The sequence below is a fragment of the Lacerta agilis genome, chromosome 2 (assembly GCF_009819535.1).
Source record: "Lacerta agilis isolate rLacAgi1 chromosome 2, rLacAgi1.pri, whole genome shotgun sequence".
In the NCBI taxonomy this organism is placed as follows: Eukaryota; Metazoa; Chordata; class Lepidosauria; order Squamata; family Lacertidae; genus Lacerta; species Lacerta agilis.
In genome coordinates this window covers 64,545,671-64,568,839 of record NC_046313.1, presented here as the reverse complement: position 1 = coordinate 64,568,839, position 23,169 = coordinate 64,545,671, and the positions used below count along the sequence as shown (strand labels likewise).

The 23,169-nt window shown below is 48.0% G+C and overlaps 1 protein-coding gene across 4 annotated transcripts in view; it reads right to left on the bottom strand.

Annotated features, from left to right (window-relative positions):
* Positions 1-3,619: 3,619 nt before the first annotated feature.
* The window catches only part of CPLX2 (complexin 2), a 121,791-nt gene continuing 102,241 nt past the window's right edge, over positions 3,620-23,169 (bottom strand). For all 4 annotated transcript variants that reach the window (XM_033140396.1, XM_033140397.1, XM_033140398.1 and 1 more), the window contains 3 exons: positions 15,714-15,828; positions 8,478-8,653; positions 3,620-3,913 (listed from right to left, as the gene is read on the bottom strand). In XM_033140396.1, coding sequence (XP_032996287.1) covers positions 3,716-3,913; positions 8,478-8,653; positions 15,714-15,744 — 405 coding nt within the window. In that variant the 5' untranslated portion in view covers positions 15,745-15,828 and the 3' untranslated portion in view covers positions 3,620-3,715. The remainder of the gene's footprint in view (positions 3,914-8,477; positions 8,654-15,713; positions 15,829-23,169) is intronic.

Sequence of the window (23,169 nt, the reverse complement as noted above, 5' to 3'; positions counted from 1 at the left end):
TGGTAATGACGAAGCACTAGGCAAGGGGTTTCTTCCAGGCTACCTTGGTGGTGGCCTGGGAACTGCTGCACAGTGCAGTGCCTTCCAGTGTCGCAAAGACAACATCAGAAGCTCAAGGTCATGATATAGGAAAAGCCCATACAATGGCTCCTCTCCCAACCAGTGTTGCCTCTGCTTGTTGTGGGGTGTTTGGGAAGGAGCTGAAGCATGGGCATGTCTCCTGCGGTTTCTGATGTTCCTTTGGTGGAGCAGGAAATAGCTGGTGTTCCCGCATTGCAGTGGTAACTAGAGAAGAGTCCCACGATGGCAGCACTGAGATTCCCACATGGCGAAGCCAGGTTTAATCCTTCTCTGCTGCTGTGGGTGCTGCCATCCCAGGTCTCTCTGATACCCCTTGACTCTTATCTTTTTTTTACCTTTAGGTCTTGCCCAGAATGGGTCCACAGAGGCCAGCAGAAGCCTTGCGGCCAGTGGGATCTAGGGCTTTCAAAGCCCACTGTGTGGGATCGGGCCACCAACGTGTGGCTGTAGCATTAAAAATAATAAAGTAAACCGAGAGCATCAGCAACACCACCCCAAAGGCAGGAAGCTGGCTTCAGCATCAGCCCTTTGCCCCATGTGAGAAGTGGACTTATTGCAGTTTTCAGCATTCAGCCAGCAGGGTCCAGCAGCAGACAGCGGACGTGTGAGAGCCCAGGACAAAGCAGTGCCACCTCGCCACAGAGCTCACCTGCCAGCAGCCAGCAGAGAGCATCCTGAATTTCCGCTGGCCAGTCCCTGCATGCCACAGTCATGCTCTATGTCTGGTGAGAGGTGATTGCACACACAATGGTCGGCCATGGCAAAGACGGCTTGTGAGCAAATAAGGTGCTGAATGGGCTGTTTCCCCTTTGCCACCTCCATCCTGGCTCTCTCTACTCCGCCCTGCCCGAATATCCTGTGCCCCCAACCCCCAACCCCTGAGCTCCATGGAGCCATACAGTGACCACCTCGTGAGTGACTAGCAGAGACAATAAGACAGATGGCAGGCGTTGGGGTGAATTACCCTGTTACAGAGACACCAATGCAAAAAAGACACACATGGGCCACATGGTGGGTGGCCAGAGACACAGACAAACGGGCAAGGGGGGGGAGGTCCCCCCCGGGACACTCCTTTGTACATGATGAGAGAGTGCGGCCCGCAGAGTTTTTAGTGTTGATAGTATTGCAGTCTAACTGATATGGCTTTAACTATTAGGGAAGGAAGGAAGGAAGGAAGGAAGGAAGGAAGGAAGGAAGGAAGGAAGGACACTCAATGGAGGGAGATTTTTTCAGATTTAAACTCAACCCCAACATAAAAGCAAAAGCCCCCCAGGGGCACCGGGGATTCTTGGGGCAGGGGAACAATTGGGACCTTCCTTCCCAAACAAATATACAGAAGAATGAGAACCACAGGACTTCCCCAAGGAAGGCTGGGCCCTTGCCTTTGTTTTCAGCAGTGGTCAAGGTCTGGTGGCGTTTGGCAGGGTGCCAACCAACAGCAGGGATACATCTCCCCCCACTCCCAAACCGCCCTTCCTTGTCTCCTAGTCACTGCTTTTTGCTTAATCTTGTGGCTCTGGAGAAAGGATGGGGTTAGCAGGCAGGGAGTAAATGCAACAATAGCACAGCAAAGGAGAGTCACTGGGTGTTTTTCTTTTGGGGGGGTGGGGGATCTGGAGATCGCCACACCCATGGGCAGGATAGGGGCTGCAGAGGTGGGAGAGCGGAAGATTCTCCCACAGACCATACAGTACCTCAACCCCCGCCCAGAAATCAGTGTTGTATATTGGGGTGGGGGTCCTTGGCATTTCTCAGTTAAGGAGAAAACTGGGGCAGCATGAGAAGGAAAGAGATGTTTAGGTCATGGAAGCAAGAGTAGTGCAGGCAAGATTTGTGTCTGTGCTGCTCCGTGCACCATTTTTGCATCTGCAGGAGCCTGTAGCAGGATCCTGGGGGACAAATATAGCCACAGAAATGGGCTCCCAATCCTAGCCTAAGAGATGAATTGAGGCTGCTCATCCCAAGAGACTGATCTTCCAGCCAGGGGTTAGCCACACACGCTGGCAGTTCTGTTCCAGGGTCCCTGCATCAGCCCCCTTCAAAGAAGGTGACGATGATGACCCTCAGGTTCTCCAGCAACACAAATGCAGCTGGCTATTCCCACGCTGGAAAAAGGAGCTCTTATTCCATCCTCCATGTGCTGCTGGGTGCATCTGGCCCTATTCCCCTTTCTTTGAGTTTGGGTGCTCTGAAGTCAGTGTTTATTATGGAATGGGTACTCCTCACGTAGGCTGTCTGTGTTCCCTCCCCTTTATTTATCCCAGATTTACCCTTTCTGGGGAAAACCCTGGTAAACCTCTTGCCACTGACCCGTTTACAACATCTGAGCAACCCATTCACAACAATAAGCCCCTGCCTGCAAGCGCCCTTGATCCCCTGCTCCCCAAATCAAGACTCTAAACCCTCCACTTTGGAGAGCAAAATGACAGAAAGATGATGGCCCTGGTCCTCATACTCTGCAGCCTGTAGCTGCCCCAGTTCACCCCCTGCAGCTCAAATGACAAAGGATGAACTGGATCAGAAAAAGATGGCCGAGACAGCTAGGGTGACAGTGCCACCTCCCAACCTCTTGTCTTCCACACCCATGAGGAGCCAACAGGTCTTGGAACCCAAGACCAAAGGTCATCCTGCAAGGAAGAGCTGATGCTCAACCTTGGCCCTTGGCCGGCTGTAGTGGGGCTGTGGAAGGTGTGTCTGAATGTGCGTGCTTGAAATGGAAGTCGTCGCAGCAGGGACAGCTTTCTCCCCTGCCTCCCACACACGTAGTTCTTGGTGCAGGTAAGTCTCTCCGCATTAGTGTTTGGGGGGTGAGAGTTTGATTCCTTCCAGAAACAAGCTCCTCCTTTCCCCCAAGCATGTGAGAAACAACCCAGCAGCCCTTGGGTGCGAGGATGAGGGCAGGGGGCGCTCCTGTGGGTGGCTCTCTTAGTCAAGAGATGGAATGTGCAGGGGCTGGCTTTGCCCCAAGGTGTGAAGGGAAATGGGCACCCAGTCCCTCCCTGGCAGTCAACACGGGGGGGGGGGTCAGGAATGTGCGTGGGGGGGGCGGCGGCACGGCATTGTGCAGAGCCCAAGCCCCTTCCCCAGTGCCCCCATGAGGTTGCATCAGTGAATTTGGTCCAAGTTCCTCACCCTGTGCCCATTTTTTTTGTGGGGTGGGGGAGAGGGGGTCGTTTCCCCATGTAGCAAGCTGGCACTTTGGCACAACAGAACTCCAGCTCTGCCACGGGGCAGGGGGCAGGGATTGGAAAGGGGGAGGCAGGCTCCCGGCAGTGGCCCAGCCTGCAGCTCCAGGGAGCAGAGCAGGTGAGAGTGGTTTTTGGTCTTATGGGTAGCAAGAGGTGCGGCGAGGGGGGGGAGCATGCCCTGTGCCTGGTGTGCTTCTTCCTGGGGGGGGGGGGAAAGGGGTGGGGCGGGGCAGTGCGGTGGCTCGGCAGGGGCCCCGTGGCACAAGGACACGTGTGGGGTCTCCCCTTGGAACGAAAGAAAAAAAGGAATCAAATGAAGTAAAATAAATAAATAAATGAAACCCCCCCACCCCGCCCCACTGGGACCGCCCTTCCTCAACCCAAGCTCTGAGTTGGCAGTGCCAGGGACGGTGGGCAGTGCAGGGCAGGGGGCTGGTGGGGCTGGGCTACTTCTTGAACATGTCCTGCAGTGGGCCCGGCAGGTACTTGAGCACCGTGTCGAGGATGCTCTCCTCGTCCTCGTCCTCGTCGTCCCCGCAGCCTGCAGGGATGGCTTTCTTGGGGCGCGTCAGGCTGCCCTCGCATGGCTGCTCCAGCGCTGCCTTCTCCTCCGCCTCTTTCTCCTCCTTCTTCTTCAAGCCGTACTGCACGGGAGACACCCACAAGAGGTCAGAGACAGGCACGCCAGGCGTTTGACGCAGTTTGGGTTTACATCATGTGTATCTTTAAAAAGAATTATTTTAATTATCTTTAAAAAGAATTATTTTAATTATCTTTAAAAAGAATTATTAAAGTGTATCTTTAAAAAGAATTATTTTTGCCATTATTTTTGCAGGCTGATTTCTGAGTATGCTCAGCAGGGAGTTAAGCCCCTTTGGGACTTACTTCTGAGTAAACCCGTATGCAGCTGCATTGTCGGGTCCATCGCAGCACCCACAAATGTCCCCGTGAGGCTTCCTATGCTGCATTTCAAGCCAGACTCTTGTTGCTGCCTTGGCTCCATGAGGATATGGCTGAATGACAAGCTTTAGTATCCTCTTGGCAAATACGCTGTTTTAACTGTGCATTTTATATTTCACTTCCATTAGTAATGTTTTGGTCCCCCCCCCCCAATCTGTAAGGTAACATTTTTAGTTTCCTGTTAATTATGTTGCTTTGAATTTATACTTTATAGTTGACTTTCTTCAGCAATGTTTGATTCTGGGTTGCTTTATGTGATGTGTTAATGTGTTGCAAACCTCTTTGAGATTTTCCCCTTTGAAATATAAAGTGGTATAGAAACTGACAACGACAACAACAACAACAGGAGAGGCAAGGATGCAAGTGGCTGCTGCTACCTAGAGCTACAGACACTAGCAAGGAATTGGAAACATGTTATGGCAGAGCTAAAGAACCCTTTTCCAGCCCTGGGGCCACACTTCCTTTGAGGCAGCCTTCTGAGGGCCACTTCCCCGTGGTGAACAGGGCCAGGTGCCAAATGGAAAAGTAAGCTGAGAAAGAAGCCTAGTCTGTGTGTTCATTTGCACAAGGCTGGAATCTTCTGTTCCCATCTGCCCCTGCTAGCAAGATATTATGGGCTGGGCAGAGGCAGCGCCGGTTGCTGCGCTATCTGCCTCGGCAGAAGGATATTGAAGATTGCAGATAATGAGCACCAGGTCCCTAATAGAGCCACTTACAATGTGGGTGATAAAGGGAGACCCACACCACCCCCACTAATAATGTGAGGACAGTGAGAGCCAGGAACTGGACAGTGATTGACAGAGAGAGATAAGGACCGGGGAGAGACATATTTGGAAAGGTTCCTTTCTGCCAGACTCCCAGAACCCACCCACCCGGCTCCCAGCGCTGATGTTAATCTTGCAGCATGGATCATATGTCTAGAGCCTTTTAGCTCAGAGGAAAAGTGCGCTACGGGGGGGGGGGAAGAGGGCATAAGAAAGGTGCATAAAGTTATGCATGCTCTAGAGAAAGTGGATGGAGAGAAGCTTGCCTCCCTTTCTCAACATGCTAGTACCTGGGAAAATCCAATTACTGTAAGCTGAATGCTGGGGGAGTCAGGATAAGAGAAGCCCTCCCGTGGCTGGGAGTAGGCCCTGTCATGACTTTTGGAGGGTACGCTGGGCCCCATTGGGTCTCCTCCCACCATGACATCACACACACCATGGGTGTGACATCACACACACGTGCTGTCCTGCCCCCAATGCTAGGCGGAAGCTGGCACATCTGGAAGACAACCAGTTATTCCTGTTGGTTGTCCAGCCCTAGCAGCTGGTATGCAGAGGTACACTGCCTCTGAACAGGGAGGCTCTGAAATGCTCTCCCTCCCTCCTTCCCTCCAACCTTGCACGAATGCACAAAATTCATTTTCTGCCTACTGACTCTATTTTTTCACTCTCCCCCTGGCCTCCTGTCGCTTTGCATTCACAGCAATTTCCCCACATACAGTATTTCTGTCCTCTTGATGCCCCTGTTATCCTCCTCCCACCATTCACATCTCTTTAGCTGCTTCCTTCGGCCTGGCTGATTTGCTCTTGGCGGAATACTGTGTCTGTGCTGAAATTTGACACTTGCTTTCCCAGTGGAATTGCTCAGGGCTCAACAGGCACATTTAAAGCTTCTCAGCGCTGAGGTGCAGGATGCGCCCTGGCTGATTAATCCTCCTCCCAATGCTGGTTCTCTCTGAGTGTCACAGAGAGAGGATCTGTCCCTAGAGACTTTGGTTCTCAATGCTTTTGTTCAAAACAGAATTATGGTGGACCATTCCATGCCTTTCCCCACAAATCAAAGTTCAGATTTTCTGCCAATGTAGATGATTACGTTCCCTTCCAGTTCAGCATTCTAGTGATGCTCTTCCTGCTTCTGTGGACAGTGCAGCTCAGGAGAAGAAGGTGGACATACAGGCAGACCAGACGTGGATATAAAGGTATTGCAGCAAATACGTGCTTCTAAGGTCTACTTTACACATGTGTGTCTGTCCCTATGTGAGCATGCAATGCATCAAATAATAACTGGCATGTCAGCATGATCCAGCACAGGCATATATTTCTATCACACACAATGCTTTTGAATGGAGTCTGTTCACATATTCAGTTGTCCAGCTATCCAGTATATAAAGGTAAAGGTAAAGGACCCCTGACAGTTATGTCCAGTCACGAACAACTCTGGGGTTGCGGTGCTCATCTCGTTTTACTGGCCGAGGGAGCCGATATTTGTCCGCAGACAGTTTTTCCGGGTCATGTGGCTTGCATGACTAAGCCACTTGTGGTGAAACCAGAGCAGTGCACAGAAACGCTGTTTACCTTCCCGCCGGAGCGGTACCTATTCATCTGCTTGCACTTTGATGTGCTTTCGAACTGCTAGGTTGGCAGGAACAGGGACTGAGAAATGGGAGCTCACCCTTTCGCGGGGATTCGAACCACTGACCTTCCTAGGCAAGCCCTAGGCTCAGTGGTTTAGACCACAGCACCACCCGTGTCCCTATCCAGTATATAGTAGTAATCAAATGCAGTGTGAGCTAGTTCCTAGAGGACAGGGCAAGGATTTGCCAGGTAGTGATGAATCACAGAACTGTAGAGTTGGAAGGAACCATGAGGGTCATCCAGTCCAACCCCCTGCAATGCAGGAATCTTTCTCCCAATGTGGGGCTCGAACCCATGACCCTGAGATTAAGAGTCTTATGCTCTACTGACTGAGCTATCCCTCTGCTCATCCTTCTGGTTTGGGGTCTGGGTTCACAACAAAATCAGGAGTTGAGTCCTTCCAACATGCCAATCATCAAGAACTCCTTTGATGACCTGAATCAATCCGCAGACACACAGTTGATGAATTGCCTTTGTGTCCTGGACATCTTCAGTCCATATGCCTGATACATATTGGTCACTAATCAATGACCTCCAATGACCATTTCTCTCCCCCTTGCCACATGTCAAATACAGTAGCAGGGATCCCAGCAACAGCTGGAGGGTGGGGGAAGAGAGGGAAGGACAGAAGGGGCAAAGCAGACATGCAAAGTACAGTCATACCTTGGGTTGTGTTTGCTGCAGGTTGTGTTCGACACGGGATACGAATGCACCGAACCCAGAAGTACCGGAACGGGTTACTTCCAGATCCGGCGCTTCGCGCATGCGCAGAGACACCGAATCGCAACCCGCGTGTGTGCAGAAGTGCTGAATCACAACCCGCACATGCACAGAAGCAGCACTGCAGGTTACGGACACTGCGGGTTGCAAACGTGCCTCCCGTATGGATCGCGTTCGCAACCCGAGCTTCCACTGTATAGGGCAGGCTGTAGCGGCTCTTTGCTGGGTGTGAAGGCTGCTCTTCCCACTGGGACCACACGCCATAGACTCATGAATGATTCTCCTCTGCAGCACAAAAGGCGAGAGCAGATGAGAGCAGAATCATTCATCAGTGTGCAGGCGTGTGATGTCCCGGAGGGAATGGCAGTCTTTGAGGCCTGTGCTTGAGCTAAAGTGATCTCTGCTTAACAGGCTGTTACTTCTGCAGGCACAGGGTCTTGGGGTCACCATAGGGATAAGGAGGGAGAAACCTAAAGCCTTTTTAGAAAACATCAGCAGCACTGTGAAGGCGAGAATGGATGCACACTGAGCTAGTGGTAGCAGGAGAGGTTGAGGCAGTGCTTCAGCTGCTGGATGAGCACTTGCTGTCAGTCGTAAGGAACCTCTTTCCCCCAAAGCATTTGTGTAATAAATTTGGGGATCAGAGGTGACCAAAGGCCATTTCACTGAAAGAAGAAGACAGTAACTTTGCAGCACACCAAAGACTGCCTCTCCCTCTCCAGTGACTGGCTCAGTAAGCGGGAAGGGGAGGATGCCACAGGGGCAAAATTCATGGGGTTGCATAAATAACCCTTAGTCATGTTAACCCACTGGAAGCTAGTGTTGTGGTGAGTCTCATGGTGAGCCACTTCTACCAGAACTGTCATGGACATAGGCTGCAACTTGAAGCACTTGTGACTGCACTTGCTTTTTCCTCCTTCCTCCCATGTAATGTCTTATTTTAGATTGGTAGCCCAAGGGCAGGGGCTGTCTTAAGAGTGGATGTTTGTAAGCTGCCCTGAGAGTCTTTTTTTTTTTGGCTAAAGGGTGGGGTATAAATGCTGTAAATAAATGAATACATACATACGTAATATGGCCTTTCCCTTCTAGCCTGTGTGTGTGTGTGTGTGTGTGTGTGTGTGTTACGCACCTTATCACGGATTTGCTGTCGGACCTTTTCCCGTTCCGCCTCCATGCGGGCATGCTTTGCCTTGCGCTCTTCCTCTTGCTGCCGCAGGGCTTCTTGCCGCTCTTCTTCCTTCTTCTGGGCATCGGGGTCTTTCTCCTCTTCGCCTCCTAGCATTTTACCCATGTCCTTGGTGGCCCCTGCAAGTGATGTTAGGAAACCACAGTGACTCCTGAGCACAGCATTTCAGCTATTATTTCTCGCACAGCCATGCTCTCATGCAGTGTGGGCTCTGCCCCACTCACCCAAACACCAAAAACTGAAATTGGAATAAACTGTTGCATACTCAGGGTCAGCATGAGTTCATAGGAACTGAACTGGGTGTGCCATCTCTGGGTGTGGAGTTAACAGTTTCAGGTCACCCCACTGCCCTCAATCTCAGATGATGTTCAGGATAGGAAGTGAGAGCCTATCATAGGCTGAATGCACCTGGGAATCCAGACTTTGTTCCCTGGTGTCCAATGAGGATTATTGGACTCATTTTTCTGTAGGCACAGGGCTTGCTGTGATCAGCTGAGAACACTTGGGAATAGGAGATCATATGGGAAACTCCTACATAATCCCTACAGTTCTGGGGTGTCTAAAGCAGCTAATGTAGAGACTTCCCCCGAGATCCACCTCTTCTGCTCATCTAAATGTTACCAGCATGGTTCAGGGATTCTGGTAAATACCATGCAATTGTTCACTCCAGCAATGTAAGTACAGCTCAATAGAGCCAATGTAGTGTGACCACTCAAGCATACCCTTGTCCTAAATCGCTTCCAACTTAACGATATACCATAGCCAGAGAGACACAAACCCCTCCCCACTTTCAGAGAAGGGGCCTGATAACATGGAGAATGGGTAGACTAGGTTAAAGGATAGATCCTCTGCAGCAATTGCCCTGCCAAAGACTGTTGTGGGAGGGGAGTGAGGATACTTTTCATCAGGTTCATGACTGGGTGGGAAAGGGTTAAACCTCCCATCCCCACATGCTACAGTCCTGATGGAAATCCCTCCCTCTCACTAATTTATTTTTTAAAAACTCTGGAGTGCTTCCAGGTGATGTGCTTAGTATGTCTCACATGCAGACTGGCCCTTAAGTTGACAGTTGGTTCCAAACAATTGCTGGAACAAAGAGTCCAAGCTGTGGTGTGGTTTGGCTTGACTTGCTACCATCACTGCCATCACCTGCTGCAGTGAACTGTCCATGGTCCTACTTGCAGCCTCTCTTGGATCCTTGTTATGCATGGCCAGGACTGCAGGCTCCAGCTGGGACCAGGACATGATACACTGTGGTTTTAAAGCATCCCTTTGAACTCTTGATGGCCACAAATGTTGTTTGCCCCAATTCTTACCCTACCCTCTAGTCATCAGAGAGAAGGTGTGTAGCCACATAATTTTCCAGTGGCTGCAGTCCAATTGTTGCTATGATTCCCCCCACTCCATGTCCAAGTTCAGCCATATATTTCATGGTCTGTCTTGTCTTCGATCCCTCTTCTTAAAAACCAGGAATTTAAATGCAGGAATAGAAGACTGGGAAGAGGCAAAAGGATTAAGGAAAGATAAGCCATCTCTTCCTGGGAGTTCTGAATACACCTTTTGAAGGGAACGGGAGGATGGATTGATGGATGGAGTTCCTTGGGCAATGCAAAGCAGCCACCAGCCTCTCCATCTGCTTTGCAAAGCAGCTAAAATCTGTTAGATGATCTCAGGGCCAGAAATTTGACAGTTCTCTATCCCAGATGAAATGCCTCAGCATAGCAAGGGCCCCAGGCCCAGCATGATTCTCACTGGCTGACAGTGGAAGGTAAAAAATCTAGCTATTTGGGGATGGTGGCCCTACAGGACCAATGACCCACTCCATGCTGAGTCACAGCAAGATTTAGTCTGAATCAGGTGGCAAAGCCTGCAGGGAGCAAGTTCTAAACTCCCAGTCAAGACCTTTGCTGATGTCTGATAGTAACGGGGAAGACAGAGTAGCACAGATTCAGCAATCAATAGCTCCTCCTTGTTTAATTTTTGGCTGCTGCCTGTACTGCCTCTGGACAATGTGAAATCTGATGATTGAGTGGGAGCTGAAATAAGCTGGACAGTCCTTTAATGCAGTATTTAAAGGGCTTTTTGTCAGGGGTGCAACAAGAATGTGGATATAAGACCAATATTTACATTTAACTTAAGAAGGTGGTCTTCTAAAAGAAAATGTCAGGAGCAGGCCATTCACTCTGCCGGAGACTTGTATGTTAGCTAATTGGACAGCTACTAGCACATTTCCTTGACAGATCTCTAGAGGGAGCTCAGACGTAACTAACTTGTACTAAGGGGCCTCTCAGACAGAGGATGAATCCCAGATCCTTGTTCTCCCTTAGTTAAGTAGTACTACTGCAAGTTAGTGCTATGGAGGTGGAACACAGGAAGGGATCGCCCTTGCTGCAGGAATGACTGTAGCAAAGGCCATTATGTGCACCCATTGGCAACTTTGAGTTTTAAAAATGGAAGCTATGCACTCCAGTACTAGAAAGAGGGAGTGAAAACAAAGGGAGCACCAAATATTATTGGTCTGTTAGCTGCTATACAGAGAAGGATACCTTGTTTAATGCTTTTCCTTCTCTCTCTCACACACTCTCTCTCCATCCTCCATCCCCAGTTTTCAAAAGCTACATAAAACACTCCTCCTGAAATGACACAGTGGGGACACTCAGCTGCTAAGCAGTGAATAAACCATAAATTAACTTTCTGTAAAATTACAAAGTGGTACAGGCTAAAGTTTTGGGTGTCTTGGGGGTGGGGCAGTGCTACCTCCCAATAAACCATGATCCCCAGATTCACAGGTTTCTCTTTTTTGGTATATTTACATATATATTACATAGTTTTGTAACTCTAATTACATTTTAATGTTATTTCATTATTGTTGTTAAACTCTGTTTTCTTTTGTTTCCTTCCCCCCTCTTTTCCTTTCCTTTTCTCTCTTTTTTCCCTTTTCCCTTTCATCTACTGTAAAAATTTCAGTAAAAAGGTTTCTTTTCTTTTTATGTAAGTATGTTTCTGGCATTTGCATAACCTGTGATATGAGGCAAAATGTACAGGCAATATTTTCCTCATTTGTGTTGTGAGAAAGTAGCCTTTGTTTGTTTATTTGGAGTATTTGCAGCCCCCCACACTCGCTGAAAAATTCCTCCCGACGCCTGCGGCTAGAGTGTGTCTCTTGTCACCAGTTATGCCACGGGCACTAGCCAACCAATTCTTGTGGTGCACTTTGTGGAGCAGCAGTTCACATGGCATTCCCAATTTTCAATTAATAAACTAGTGCTTTTCTCTGTGAGAAAAAGATACACACTGAGAAATGGTGCCGAAAATCCACCACCCAAGGTTGTCCTCCTTTCCCCCTCCTTAACAACAGAACCAGCTTTATTTTGGCTCCTATGGAGAGAGCCAGAAAGCTTTTGATGCATATTAAGCAGGGCATTTGGACAGCTTTGTGAACCAGTTGTTCCTTAGCAGATGTTGGCTGTGGATTTAGCAGTCCCAGCTTTCCTTACAAGCCCTTCCTGGAAGTAGCAGGTCCATAGCACGCGTCTTCTGAATCAGATGCTATGAGCATTCTCCGCCATGGGGTGGAGCTGCTCCCTCTTCCCCAAGCCTTTGCACCTCTGTGCAACGAGCTGTGAGGCTTGGCATGTGTTGTGCCACGCTGAGCAGCTCAGCTAAGAGCTCGGCAGCAACATTTCCCATTGCTGTTTGTCAGCAATTTAGAGTTACAAACCAGCCTTGGCTCTCCAGGCCCCCAGGAGACTTCAGGGTCTTTCATCTTCCAGAGCTCCATCTCCCTCCTTCTTTACTTCTGTGACTCATTTCCACTTTGCCCAAACCAGCCAAGCCCTTCACACAGCCAGAAGCAGTAGAGTGGCTGGTCGCTGCTCAGGGAAGGGGGGGAACCTGCACATGGCAATGACCCTGTTTGAGTGCTCTGGGTAAAAGCAGGTTGTTGTGTCTCAGTCACTTGTAGCCAGGAGATGAAGGCATGGTGTACAGCAGGCAGACATTTTTCCTAGCCATCCTTTAAAATACAAATGGGAAAGCAACAGTGCTGGCACTGTGTCCTGTTGGCTGCAAAGGCACAGACAAGAAAAATAAAAGCAGTTTCGTTATAGGACGTGCCTGGAGGAGTGTCAGGCTAGGCTCTCTACTAGATCCAGTTTGTCATTCAGCAGGGCCATTGGCATAGTGCTGCTGATGGCTGCTATCCCCAGTGGGTATTCCTTGCCTCTTGCTGCTGCAGCAGGTGCCACCACTGCCAGTTACTCCCTTCCTTCCCCAGCCCTGGGCCTGGATGTGCCTACCTGGTGGGTGGCAGCCATGTACGGTAGAGAAAGCAGGGCTTATCCTTGCTTGGTCTGTGCCAGCTGCCTGGTATCTTAGGTTGCTCGAGATGCAGTGCCTGATGTCAACAATGAGTGCTGCATTTCGAGCGATCGAGGATGGCCATTGGCCATTGTGCACCAGAGCTGAGCACCAGTTTGACTCCCACTCCAAAGCATTGCTGTCACCAGCCGAGGATCTATCCAGGGGGGGAGCTGAGTGGAAATGGCAAAGTGTAGCAGCAAAAAGTGGGGTCTCCAGTGCTGGAGGAGACTCTTGAGAGTCCCATGGAATGCAAGAAGATAAAACCTATCCATTCTGAAGGAAATCAGCCCTGAGTGCTCACTGGAAAGACAGATCCTGAAGCTGAGGCTCCAATACTTTGGCCACCTCATGAGAAGAGAATACTCCCTGGAAAAGACCCTGATGCTGGGAAAGATGGAGGGCGCAAGGAGAAGGGGACGACAGAGGACAAGATGGTTGGACTGTGTTCGTTCTCGAGGCTACCAACATGAGTCTGACCAAACTGTGGGAGGCAGTGAAAGACAGGTGTGCCTGGCGTGCTCTGGTCCATGGGGTCACGAAGAGTCGGACACGACTGAATGACTGAACAACAACAACCAATGTAGTGGTTGGATCAGCTGGAATGCCACCCAGGAGTGGGAGTGGCTGTGGTGGATACTGGTCCTTCTGAGTGCCCGTGCTGGCTCTGTTATTCAGGACCCAGAATGGGAAGGGCCATAGCTAAGTGGCAGAGCATCTGCTTTGCATGCAGGGGGTCTCCAGGTTCAATTCCCACCATCTCCAGGAAGGGCTGGGAATGTCCCTGGCCTGAAACCCCAGAGACCCAATGTCAGCCACTGTAGCTGGGTGGACTTTTGGTCTCACTCAGCAGAAGGCATCTCTTTATGTTCCTCAGAGGGAGCAAAGGATCACAGCAAAGATTCAAACACAGCAAAGCTCCACAGAGGGTGATAATTGAGATGACAAACTGCCAAAGCAAGTTGCCCACCCCAGGAAGGGCACTGATCCAGAGGTTTTTCTAGGGTGTAGCTCTAATACCACTTTGTGTAAAGCTGTCAGAACTGGTGACAGTGCCTTTGAGCAAGTGCAGAGTGCCTGTTACTTCTGAGGAGCCACAACCAAGTTTCACACATTTAGAATGATGGAGAAGGAGATGAACTGGACACTGTCACTACTTATGGCCTGTGAATGGAGTTAGTAATGCCCATCTTATTTCTTATGTTGCCTGTAGCCTCTGATCCAAAAGCCGAGTTTTGCCATTTTTTTAAAAAAATGTTTACAATCCTTATGATTTGCAGAAATGACAGGAAAAGGTGATGCTGCACTCCCTGGAGCTGCAGTGAAGCTGCTCTGGATAAAAAACGGGGCTCCCAAAGATACACTCAGAATAATTAATTAATTAATACACTCAGAATATATATACATTTGTATCTATACAGTATCTCTATCTATATAACGTACTCTAAGTAGGGTTCTTTATGTAGCCAAAGCAGCACAATTCATGCACAAGAAGGAGATGTCAGCAGACTTGGAGGTACTACAATATTTGCAGAAGTACAAAGAAAACAGAGAGGGGAGAAATTAGAAAGAATTTCTAAGCCCAATGAGGACTGAGCATGCTCAGTGGGCACAGAATGCTGATGTACTGTTTGGGTTTGGGGTTGGGTGTGGAGGAAAACTTGGTGTGTGTGTGTGTGTGGAATGGGACAGAGTGGTCAGAAACCAGAGCAGAAGCATTCCATGCTGCAATATTTTGTTGCAGTTTCTACCTTTTAAGCATCTGGTTGTGTTCTCCTCTAGTCAGGATGTATTAGAGGAGAGCACTTTGCTGGTCTACCCTTGAGTTTCTGGTTTGCACCTCCTGGGAGTCAGAATCTGGTCTAACGAGCTAGGCAAAGGTGGAAGACAGAGGAAACAGTGAGTGAGTGAAAGGTGACAGGTATTTGGGTTGTGAGCTGAGAGAATGCTTTCTTTCCCTGGTGGGACACCTGTCACTCTTCTTTTTCTTTTTCCTCTTTTTTTGCAGAAAGGAATACAGCGGAGGTGGAGTGAGATTTGATGTGCTCTGACAGCAGAAGTAAGCAACGAGAGGACAGGTTGCAGCAAAGGGAGTAGCAAGCGGAGAAACACTGTGCCCAGCTGCCTGCCTGGTTGACTGTCCAGGAGGGAATGGCCCCCTGTGCTTGACAGGGAGGAGGTGACCAGTGGGTAACAAGATTTTTAGCCTGCATGCTCAGCCGGCCCATCTCCCCACAAGTGCCTTGTCTTAATAAACACTGCTTGAAGCTTCTGAGCTTCCAGGCAGTGGACTCCTTAGTAAAGTTTCTTGGTAAGAAGAGTTCGGTAAATATTTGGGAATGCACAAAATGGGAACACTTGCTGCTCCTCCTGTATAAAGCTCTGACTGATTGATCTCTACACAAACAGAACAATCTGTACACAAACAGATTCTGATGTCTACACAGCAAGGATTGTGGGGCTTAAAGGGCCTTTATAGTCACCCATGCACTCTCAGCACACCTAAACTGTTTGGCATAACTTAGCCACCATTGAGCATTGCTTATCAGCACAGGATACAGAATCATTGACAGAATGCTAGAATCGGAAGGGACATTGAAAGGTCCCATTTCCTTCTAGGCAGAGACCTGAAAAACCCTGTTTACCAGAAGCAAAACTGGTTTGAGTATATGTAAACACACTGAGAAGTGAGCTCTCCTGTAAACCACATTCACCTCTCTGGGAACACCCATCCCAAATAATCTGTCTCAAGCTAGAGGTCCAGTGGCAAGAGCATAATATAATGGGGCTAAGAATGGATGCTGAGAAGGGAAGACTTACCCCCTAGGGCCTGCTTCATCACGAAATCCATATTGCCAACTGAATTAGTGAGCTCTAGGCAACGGTGGAATTCTCATTCAGTGTTGCTAGTGGGACTCTTTGGGTCAGGTGCTACCTGGAAAGGAAAGGGGGAAAATCAGGTGAGAGTGACTGACTAGGGTCAGAGTAAAACAATCCCAGCCAGGCAATGGATTTATCTGTCTCTCCACTTTGCATATGGAGGAACACTTAGCCCAATGCAGAACCCTAAACATATATTAATTGTGTGTGTGTGTGTGTGTGTGTGTGATACTGCACACATCAGTCCAGAGACACAAAATCCATGCCAGATTTTAGCCTTGTTTTTATGACATTAAAATGACATTTATGACATTAATTTTTTTTAAAATTCTGCTTTTCTATATTATATATAACACTGAAGGCAGCCATAAAAAGAAAAAGAAAATACCACTACCACCAAGACAACCATTAGCTTGATTTGTGTACTAAAACTGAAACATCAAGAACATCACTTAGGCCAAAGGTCCATCTAGCCCAGCCTTCTGTCACCAACAGTGACCAGCCAGAAACTCCTGGAAAGCTTGCAAGCAGAGCCTGATTGAGATAGCTAGATCAGATGCAAGTTCTCCAAATTCGATAATCAGAGATACATCTAAACAGAATCAGAGGCCAATAAACATGGGATTGCATAGACTTTTTGCAATTTCAATGTTTACCTTTGATAATATTGTCCTCTGTTTCCTGTTATTGTTAGTTGTAGCGGCTTTGAAGTGCTGTCTGTGTAGAGGGAAAATGGCATCAGAATACACAAGAAAGCACTTCTTGGTAAGACCAAGCATCCATCTAGCCAAGCTTCCCACAGTGGTAATCAAGCAGGGCGTGACAGCAGTCACATTTGTCACACTTTCACCCAAATTCCAAACCTACAGCTACATACTGCAATTTATCTATTAGGGTTAAAAGCCACTGATAGATCTATTCTCCACAGAAGTATCTAATGACTCCTATTTCAAAGTTATATCAGTCATGTTCTGTCACTGTATCTAGTGGTAGTGAATGCCAATTGTGTGTTGTGTGAGTTAAATTAATCAATTAATTGCCCAGATTGCGCATTGTGTGAAGAAGTAATTTTATTTGATCTCACCTGACTCTGGTGTCCTGAATCTACTAGCATCTGAATTGACAGTGTAAAATTAGCAAGTCCAATTCTTAGATATCAGGGCTACTGCAGCCACTGAGCAGCGCTGTCCTTTGTGGATTCATCTATCATAGAACCATAGAACTGAGTTAAGGTGGGAAGGGACCTTGGGGATCATCTAGTCCAGCCCCCTGCAATGCAGGAAACTCAACTAAAGCATCCATGACAGGTGGCCATCCAACCTCTGCTTTAAAATGTCCAAGGAAGGAGAGTCCATCAAATCTTGTGGGAGTCTGTTCCACTGTCCAACAGCTCTTGCTGTCAGAAAGTTCTTTCTTGTAACTTGAAGCCATTGGTTCAGGTCCTACCCCAGGAACAGGAGAAAACAAGCTTGCTCCATCTTCCTCCATCGCTCCTCATAAGACTTGGTTTAAGTCAGTGGCTTCATGCTTATAGAACGCAGATATTTCATAACCCAATCTTAAGATACCACCCCCTCCCCTGCTTTGGAGCACACTTTTTCCAGTGCACTGCACCTAATTTATTTAATGGGCGCAGTTGTGCAAATTCAGCGAAGTTTTAGGAAAAATAAATACTGGTGCTTATAGTTCCAGAAGAAACAGAAAATGCACAACATTTGAAACAGGCAAGCAAAGTATATAAAATGCAGGGGGTGGGAGCAATGTGCACCCTGCCCAAGAGAGCAGGCCTATGCTCACTTTCCCAGGAGTAAGCCCAACTCAGTTCAGGGGGTTTGCACTTTTAAACAGAACTGTACAGAAATGTGCTGTAACTGGCTTTTGTTTGGGCCAGTGCCATAGCTGCAAACAAAAATATAATGAGCATTCCCTTTTCTCTAATAGGAAGCACCACAGCTGCATTTCAGCATGGTAAATGGTAAATGACCCCTGGACGGTTAAGTCCAGTCAAAGGCAACTGTGGGGTGCGGCGCTCATCTCGCTTCAGGCCGAGGGAGCCGGCATTCGTCCACAGACAGCTTTCTGGGTCATGTGGCCGGAATGACTAAACTGCTTTGGGTGCAATGGGACAGTGTGATGGAAGCCAGAGGGTACAGAAATGCCGTTTACCTTCCCACCACAGTGTTACCTATTTATCTACTTGCGCTGGTATGCTTTCGAACTGCTAGGCTGGCAGAAGCTGGGACAGAGCAAAGGTAGCTCACCCTATTGTGCGGATTTGAACTGCCAACCTTCTGATTAGCAAGCCCAAGAGTGGTTTAGACCACAGCGCCACATGAGTGCAGAGGTAAAGCAGATGCACCTTCCCATGTTTCTGCTTCTGGGGCAGAACAAATCTAAGGGCTGGTTTGTGCCTGTGTGGCTTTCACTCAGCAGCTGCAGCATCAAGTGACAACATGCAGGTTTGTAGAAATCAGTCATTGTAAACCTGCAAGGATTACCTATTTATCCACAGGCAAGGATTTCCTGCCACCTCTCAGTGGCACATTTTCAGTGGAAGCAGTTCATGTCATTAGTCATCTAGTATTGAGGACTCAAAGGATGTTCTGACTGAGCCAAAACTCAGGTCGAGTTAATTAACTGTGCATTAGTAGTTCTGAGTTGAAACAGATGTCTCTTAAGTCCAAAACCTCGGCACAGAAGCTTATATTTGGGGCTTAATTCAAGGGTTGGAAGCTTGTGACCCTTGCTGGACTACACCTCCCCTCCCTACAACTATAGGCTATGCTGGCTAGAGCTGATGGGTGTTGGAGTCCAATAGCATCTGGAGGGCAACAGGTCCCCCATCCCTGTCTTAATGGAAAACAAATTTCATCTCCAGATCTATCTTCAGTTCCAGAATCCCACATAGGAACATGCCCGCAAGACTCTGTATTTGAACATGTGGAGAGTGTGTGTCTCTTTTTCACCATGGAGCAACCTCAATGAACCCACACACATCTGGAATCAAGGGGAAGGACTCCTGGTCAATTGATGTGACACTCACGATACATGTGGGCTCTGAAATCTCCTGTTTTAGGAGTTAGCCTCTGGCAGAGTTGAATATTGACTTACTCTAGAGCTGGAAAGAATCCACTTCCCACTTGAGTCAATTGCCAAATTCTAATTTGCTTTAATAGGCCTGAATGGGATGGGGAGTTTTGGAATTTACCCTTAGGTCACCTAGCTCACTTAGCAGGATATCCTAAACGTAAAGCACCTTGTGCAGATGTCCACTCTTCTACTGAAAACCGACAAGAATTACATCCTGGGTTAAACTGCTAAAACACTTTATATTGCTAGATGGCTTAGTCTCATGTGGTTCCTAATATAGTTGCACATGCCACTGGAAATATCCCGCCTACATAGTAGTCTTTTAAAATAGCTGCAGATGTAAATTTACTAGCTGAAGGGAGGCAATTTTAATGTATTTTTACTACAGACGCAGGCAGATGACAATACACTAACCTCTTTGTTCCTTTGCACATTTCCCTTTACTTTCACTTAAAAGCCGTATTCATTAAAAACAAAACCCCAAAAGGTTGAACAGCAACACCAGTGAGCTGCTCACTGTACTTCTGTAGCCAAGTTTAAGATGCTTCACAGTTTGCAGAAGACTCCTGCTGCGCGCATAATCTGAGGATTCTGCTTGATGCAAGAGGGACTACAGGATGCAAGTTAGCAGGGGGTGCAGCCTGGAAAGGCAGCAACTGAGCCTGTGTCACAGATCAGCAGCCTCCAATTTCTGCTTCTCCCTCTTTATTAACCTCTTTATGAGATCAAAGGTGAGGTTAAACAACACGCCCCATACTCATATACGAGGACGTGTGCATGTTGTCATGTGAAAATGTCTTCTATACCAGTGTATTTTGTAACACCCCTCCCTCCAGCCTGATGCGTACAACTGGAAGTGGCTGCAGCAGGAGTCAGCTTCCAGATAAGTGTACTGGCCAAAGACTAATCCTAAATCATATGTATGCTTACTTGGAAATAAGTACCATGGAATTACTCCAAAGTAATAATAGCATAGGATTACAGCTCTTGGCATATTCATTCTCGCCAGTGCTGTAAGTACAAAGGAACTCAGGCAGTTGCCTTATACTGAGTCAGACCACTGGCCTATCTAGCTCAATATTATTGACACTGATTGGCGCTGGCTTTCTGGGGATTTCAGCCCAACAAAATATGCTCAAGCTGGGCACAGCATGGACTCCGCCACTGAGCTTTAGCCCTTCCCACCCTTGCTGGGCCTGCTAAACATTGAGGTAGGGCCAACAGCACATGCTCTGCATGCAGAAGGTCCCAGGTTCAATTCATGGCATTACTAGGAAGGGATGGGAAACACTCCAGTCTGAAACACTCGGTGGACACTGCTAGTCAGGGAAGATAATACTGAGCTGGATGGATGAGAGCTCTGACTCTGTATCAGACAACTTACATTCGACTTACTTAAGTGGACCCATTTAGTACTACCAGCACAAACCTGAGGCCGTGCCTCTTCTTAAAAGGAACAGGCACAAGTAGTATTATATATGTGAGTAAAGGTATCTCTGAACATGTACAAAGTGTTTCCCTCTCACTACTGAGTCACTGCAGCCTGTCCACACACATAGAGAATCAAGGCACAGGCCTCCCTTAAGAGACAGATAGTGGGGCTCCCATGCAAATCTCTGCCTTAAAAAAACACAACATTTTGGAAACCTGAAAACTAATAGCAATATTCCTGCACCACTGCCAAATCTTAATTCTACATCCCATTTCTTTTTTAAAAAATTGTTTTTACAGTCGTACCTTGTGTTGCGTTTGCTGCGGGTTGCGAACGGCGTGGATTACTAGCGTGCTGAACCCGGAAGTACCGGAACGGGTTAGTTCCGGGTTCGGCGGTTCGCGCATGCGCAGACGTGCCAAATGACATCACACGCATGCGCAGAAGCATTGAATCGCAACCCACGCGTGCGCAGAAGCGGCGCTGTGGGTTGCGGACTGCTCATGATGCGAACGGGGCTCTGGAACGGATCCTGTTCGCATCCAGAGGTACCACTGTATTAAAGATTTTCTTGGGTTATAGAAGTATATACATTGTTTCTGTTTTCAGATAATAGAGTCATTCTTACAGATCAGTTATATTTGATGTGAGACTTTAAAGTTGTATACAGTGTCATTGTCTTTCTTTCTCTCAGGATAAGGATCTGTATCAACATTGGATACAAAGTCCTGCTTAACTCCCCAATCATTTGAAGGTTCCTCCTGCCACCAGTCACTGGCCACCACTCTGAGGTACAAAATCATCTCCATTGACAGTGAACATACTTAACCCTGCTCCATTTAAATCCCCATCAACTGCATTCCTACTGAGTGACTTCTTCAGTCTTTGGCTTACAATCTTTCAGCTAGGAGCCACGGGAATATTAAACTCACAATGGAAACATTTATCAGGAACATTCTCCAGAGAATGAGGTACATTTAGTTGCAAAATCTGGTCCCCCAGGAAGACTTAAAGCGTATGCTGGTAAAAGACCAGAAAGTGTCTGAGTAGGCAATGCTTATGCACTTAGTCCTCAGCAATAAACTTGATTGGTACTTCTACATTTTATGGCCACTCTGGTGATTATTGAGGAAAAATCCAACACTTTGCGGGTTTTGTGTGGGTTTGTTAATTCTACGGGAAGAGTTTGGTAGAACTTTAGGGGAAAACTTGCTGATGGTAAGAGCAGTTTGACAATGGAACCAATGACCTAGAGGGGTGGGTAGAGATCTCTTCCTCAGTGAAGGCACTTTAAACACAACCAATCCTAATCTTTAGCCTCCAGTGACTCTGATGCAAAGCAGTTCTGTATAGTTAAATAAATACATCACTGCCCCCTGATTCCTAATAAACAAAGGAGCTGCACCCAACACATTTTTAATGCCTCATTGGTCAAACTAGTAGGATTAGTTTGGCAATCATTGTGCCTACATGATTCAGTTTGCAGACCATCAGCTTTGCTCCAGTGACACTGCTATGGAACACAGAGCTCATATGGACAGTCAAAATTCATATGCTACTCAGCTCTAGGGGGCACACTTCCATTCCCAGAAAAATAAAATAAAAACCAGCAGCTTTAAACAATAAGAGCTACAATGTAGATCCATTTGCTTGGAGCGGCCCCTATTCCACTTACAGGAAGCTTGATTAGGAGTTATATGTTACTCCAAAACTAGTGTGGCTCCATAGTAACAAACACTAGCCTGATAATGAAAGAAACTGATTTGGCAGAGCTTAACCTGGCTCATTTGCCCTAATCTGGAAAAGTATGGGATTGTTGGGATATCTTCCTTAGCCTGTCACACTGCTAGACGTGGGTTGCTGCAGTAACTACCCAATCTCTGTGATGTTGCGTCGACAAGTCACTCCAACCTGTCTAAGCCCGTAATTGCTGGGGCGTGCTGGGGTGAGGTATCTGTATCTTTAACTGTGTGCATTTGCCGCTGAAACAGAAAATAAGAACCTCTCTCTACAGATCTCATTGGGAATCGTCTGTGCATGTGTGTGTTTCCCGCTTCTGCTAGCTAATCAGGTGGCATCCCCACTTGATTGATCCTGCCCCATCTCACATAAATTAGCCACTGTTGCTTCTTGATAATTAAGTTCATTTTGGCAAGGCAGAGAACACTGCTGTGGCCTCAGTCGCGGGAGATAAATAGCTTGTTAGCAGGATGAGAGGTATTTCTCTGCTTTGCACAGAACTTGAGTTAGCTCCTCCCCACAGGGCTCTCAAAGCCCATTGCAGAAGCAGCACTTGTACCTCTAGCCCATTGGCACTTCTCCCCTCTTGAGCTCTGATGCTACACTTTGACACAGTCAGATCAAAGAGGGTGAAACTCATTTAGGAACAACGAGGAAGCTGTTTATTACTAAGGCAGACCATAGGTCCATCTAGCTGGGCGTAGCCCCATAATGAACGGCAATTGCTCACCTGAAGTTCAGACTAGGGACATTTCCAGCCCAACAGAGGCATAGCGTGGGGGGTGCTGTGGGTGCCATGGCCCCAGGTGCAATTTTGAGAGAAGGCTCAAACAGGCACCCCCACAGCAGGCTCCTTCATCGGAGTCTGGCTCCATGCCAGAAGGAGCTTTGCCTTGGCTGCAGCACTTGTGCAGCTCCACCCTGAACCAGGGGAGAAGAGCAGGCGAGTGGGCGGCAGCGCTGCTGCCCACCTTCCTCAACTGTGGCACACCTGGCACCCGGCGGCAGCAACTCTTCTGACCTGACAACAGAGAGCAGGAGAGTCGGTGGCAATGCCCACTCTCCTTGGCCGCAAGGCAGCATGCGGCCGGCTGCAGTAGCTCCACTGCCGGGTCACATCTGACCCGGTAGTGG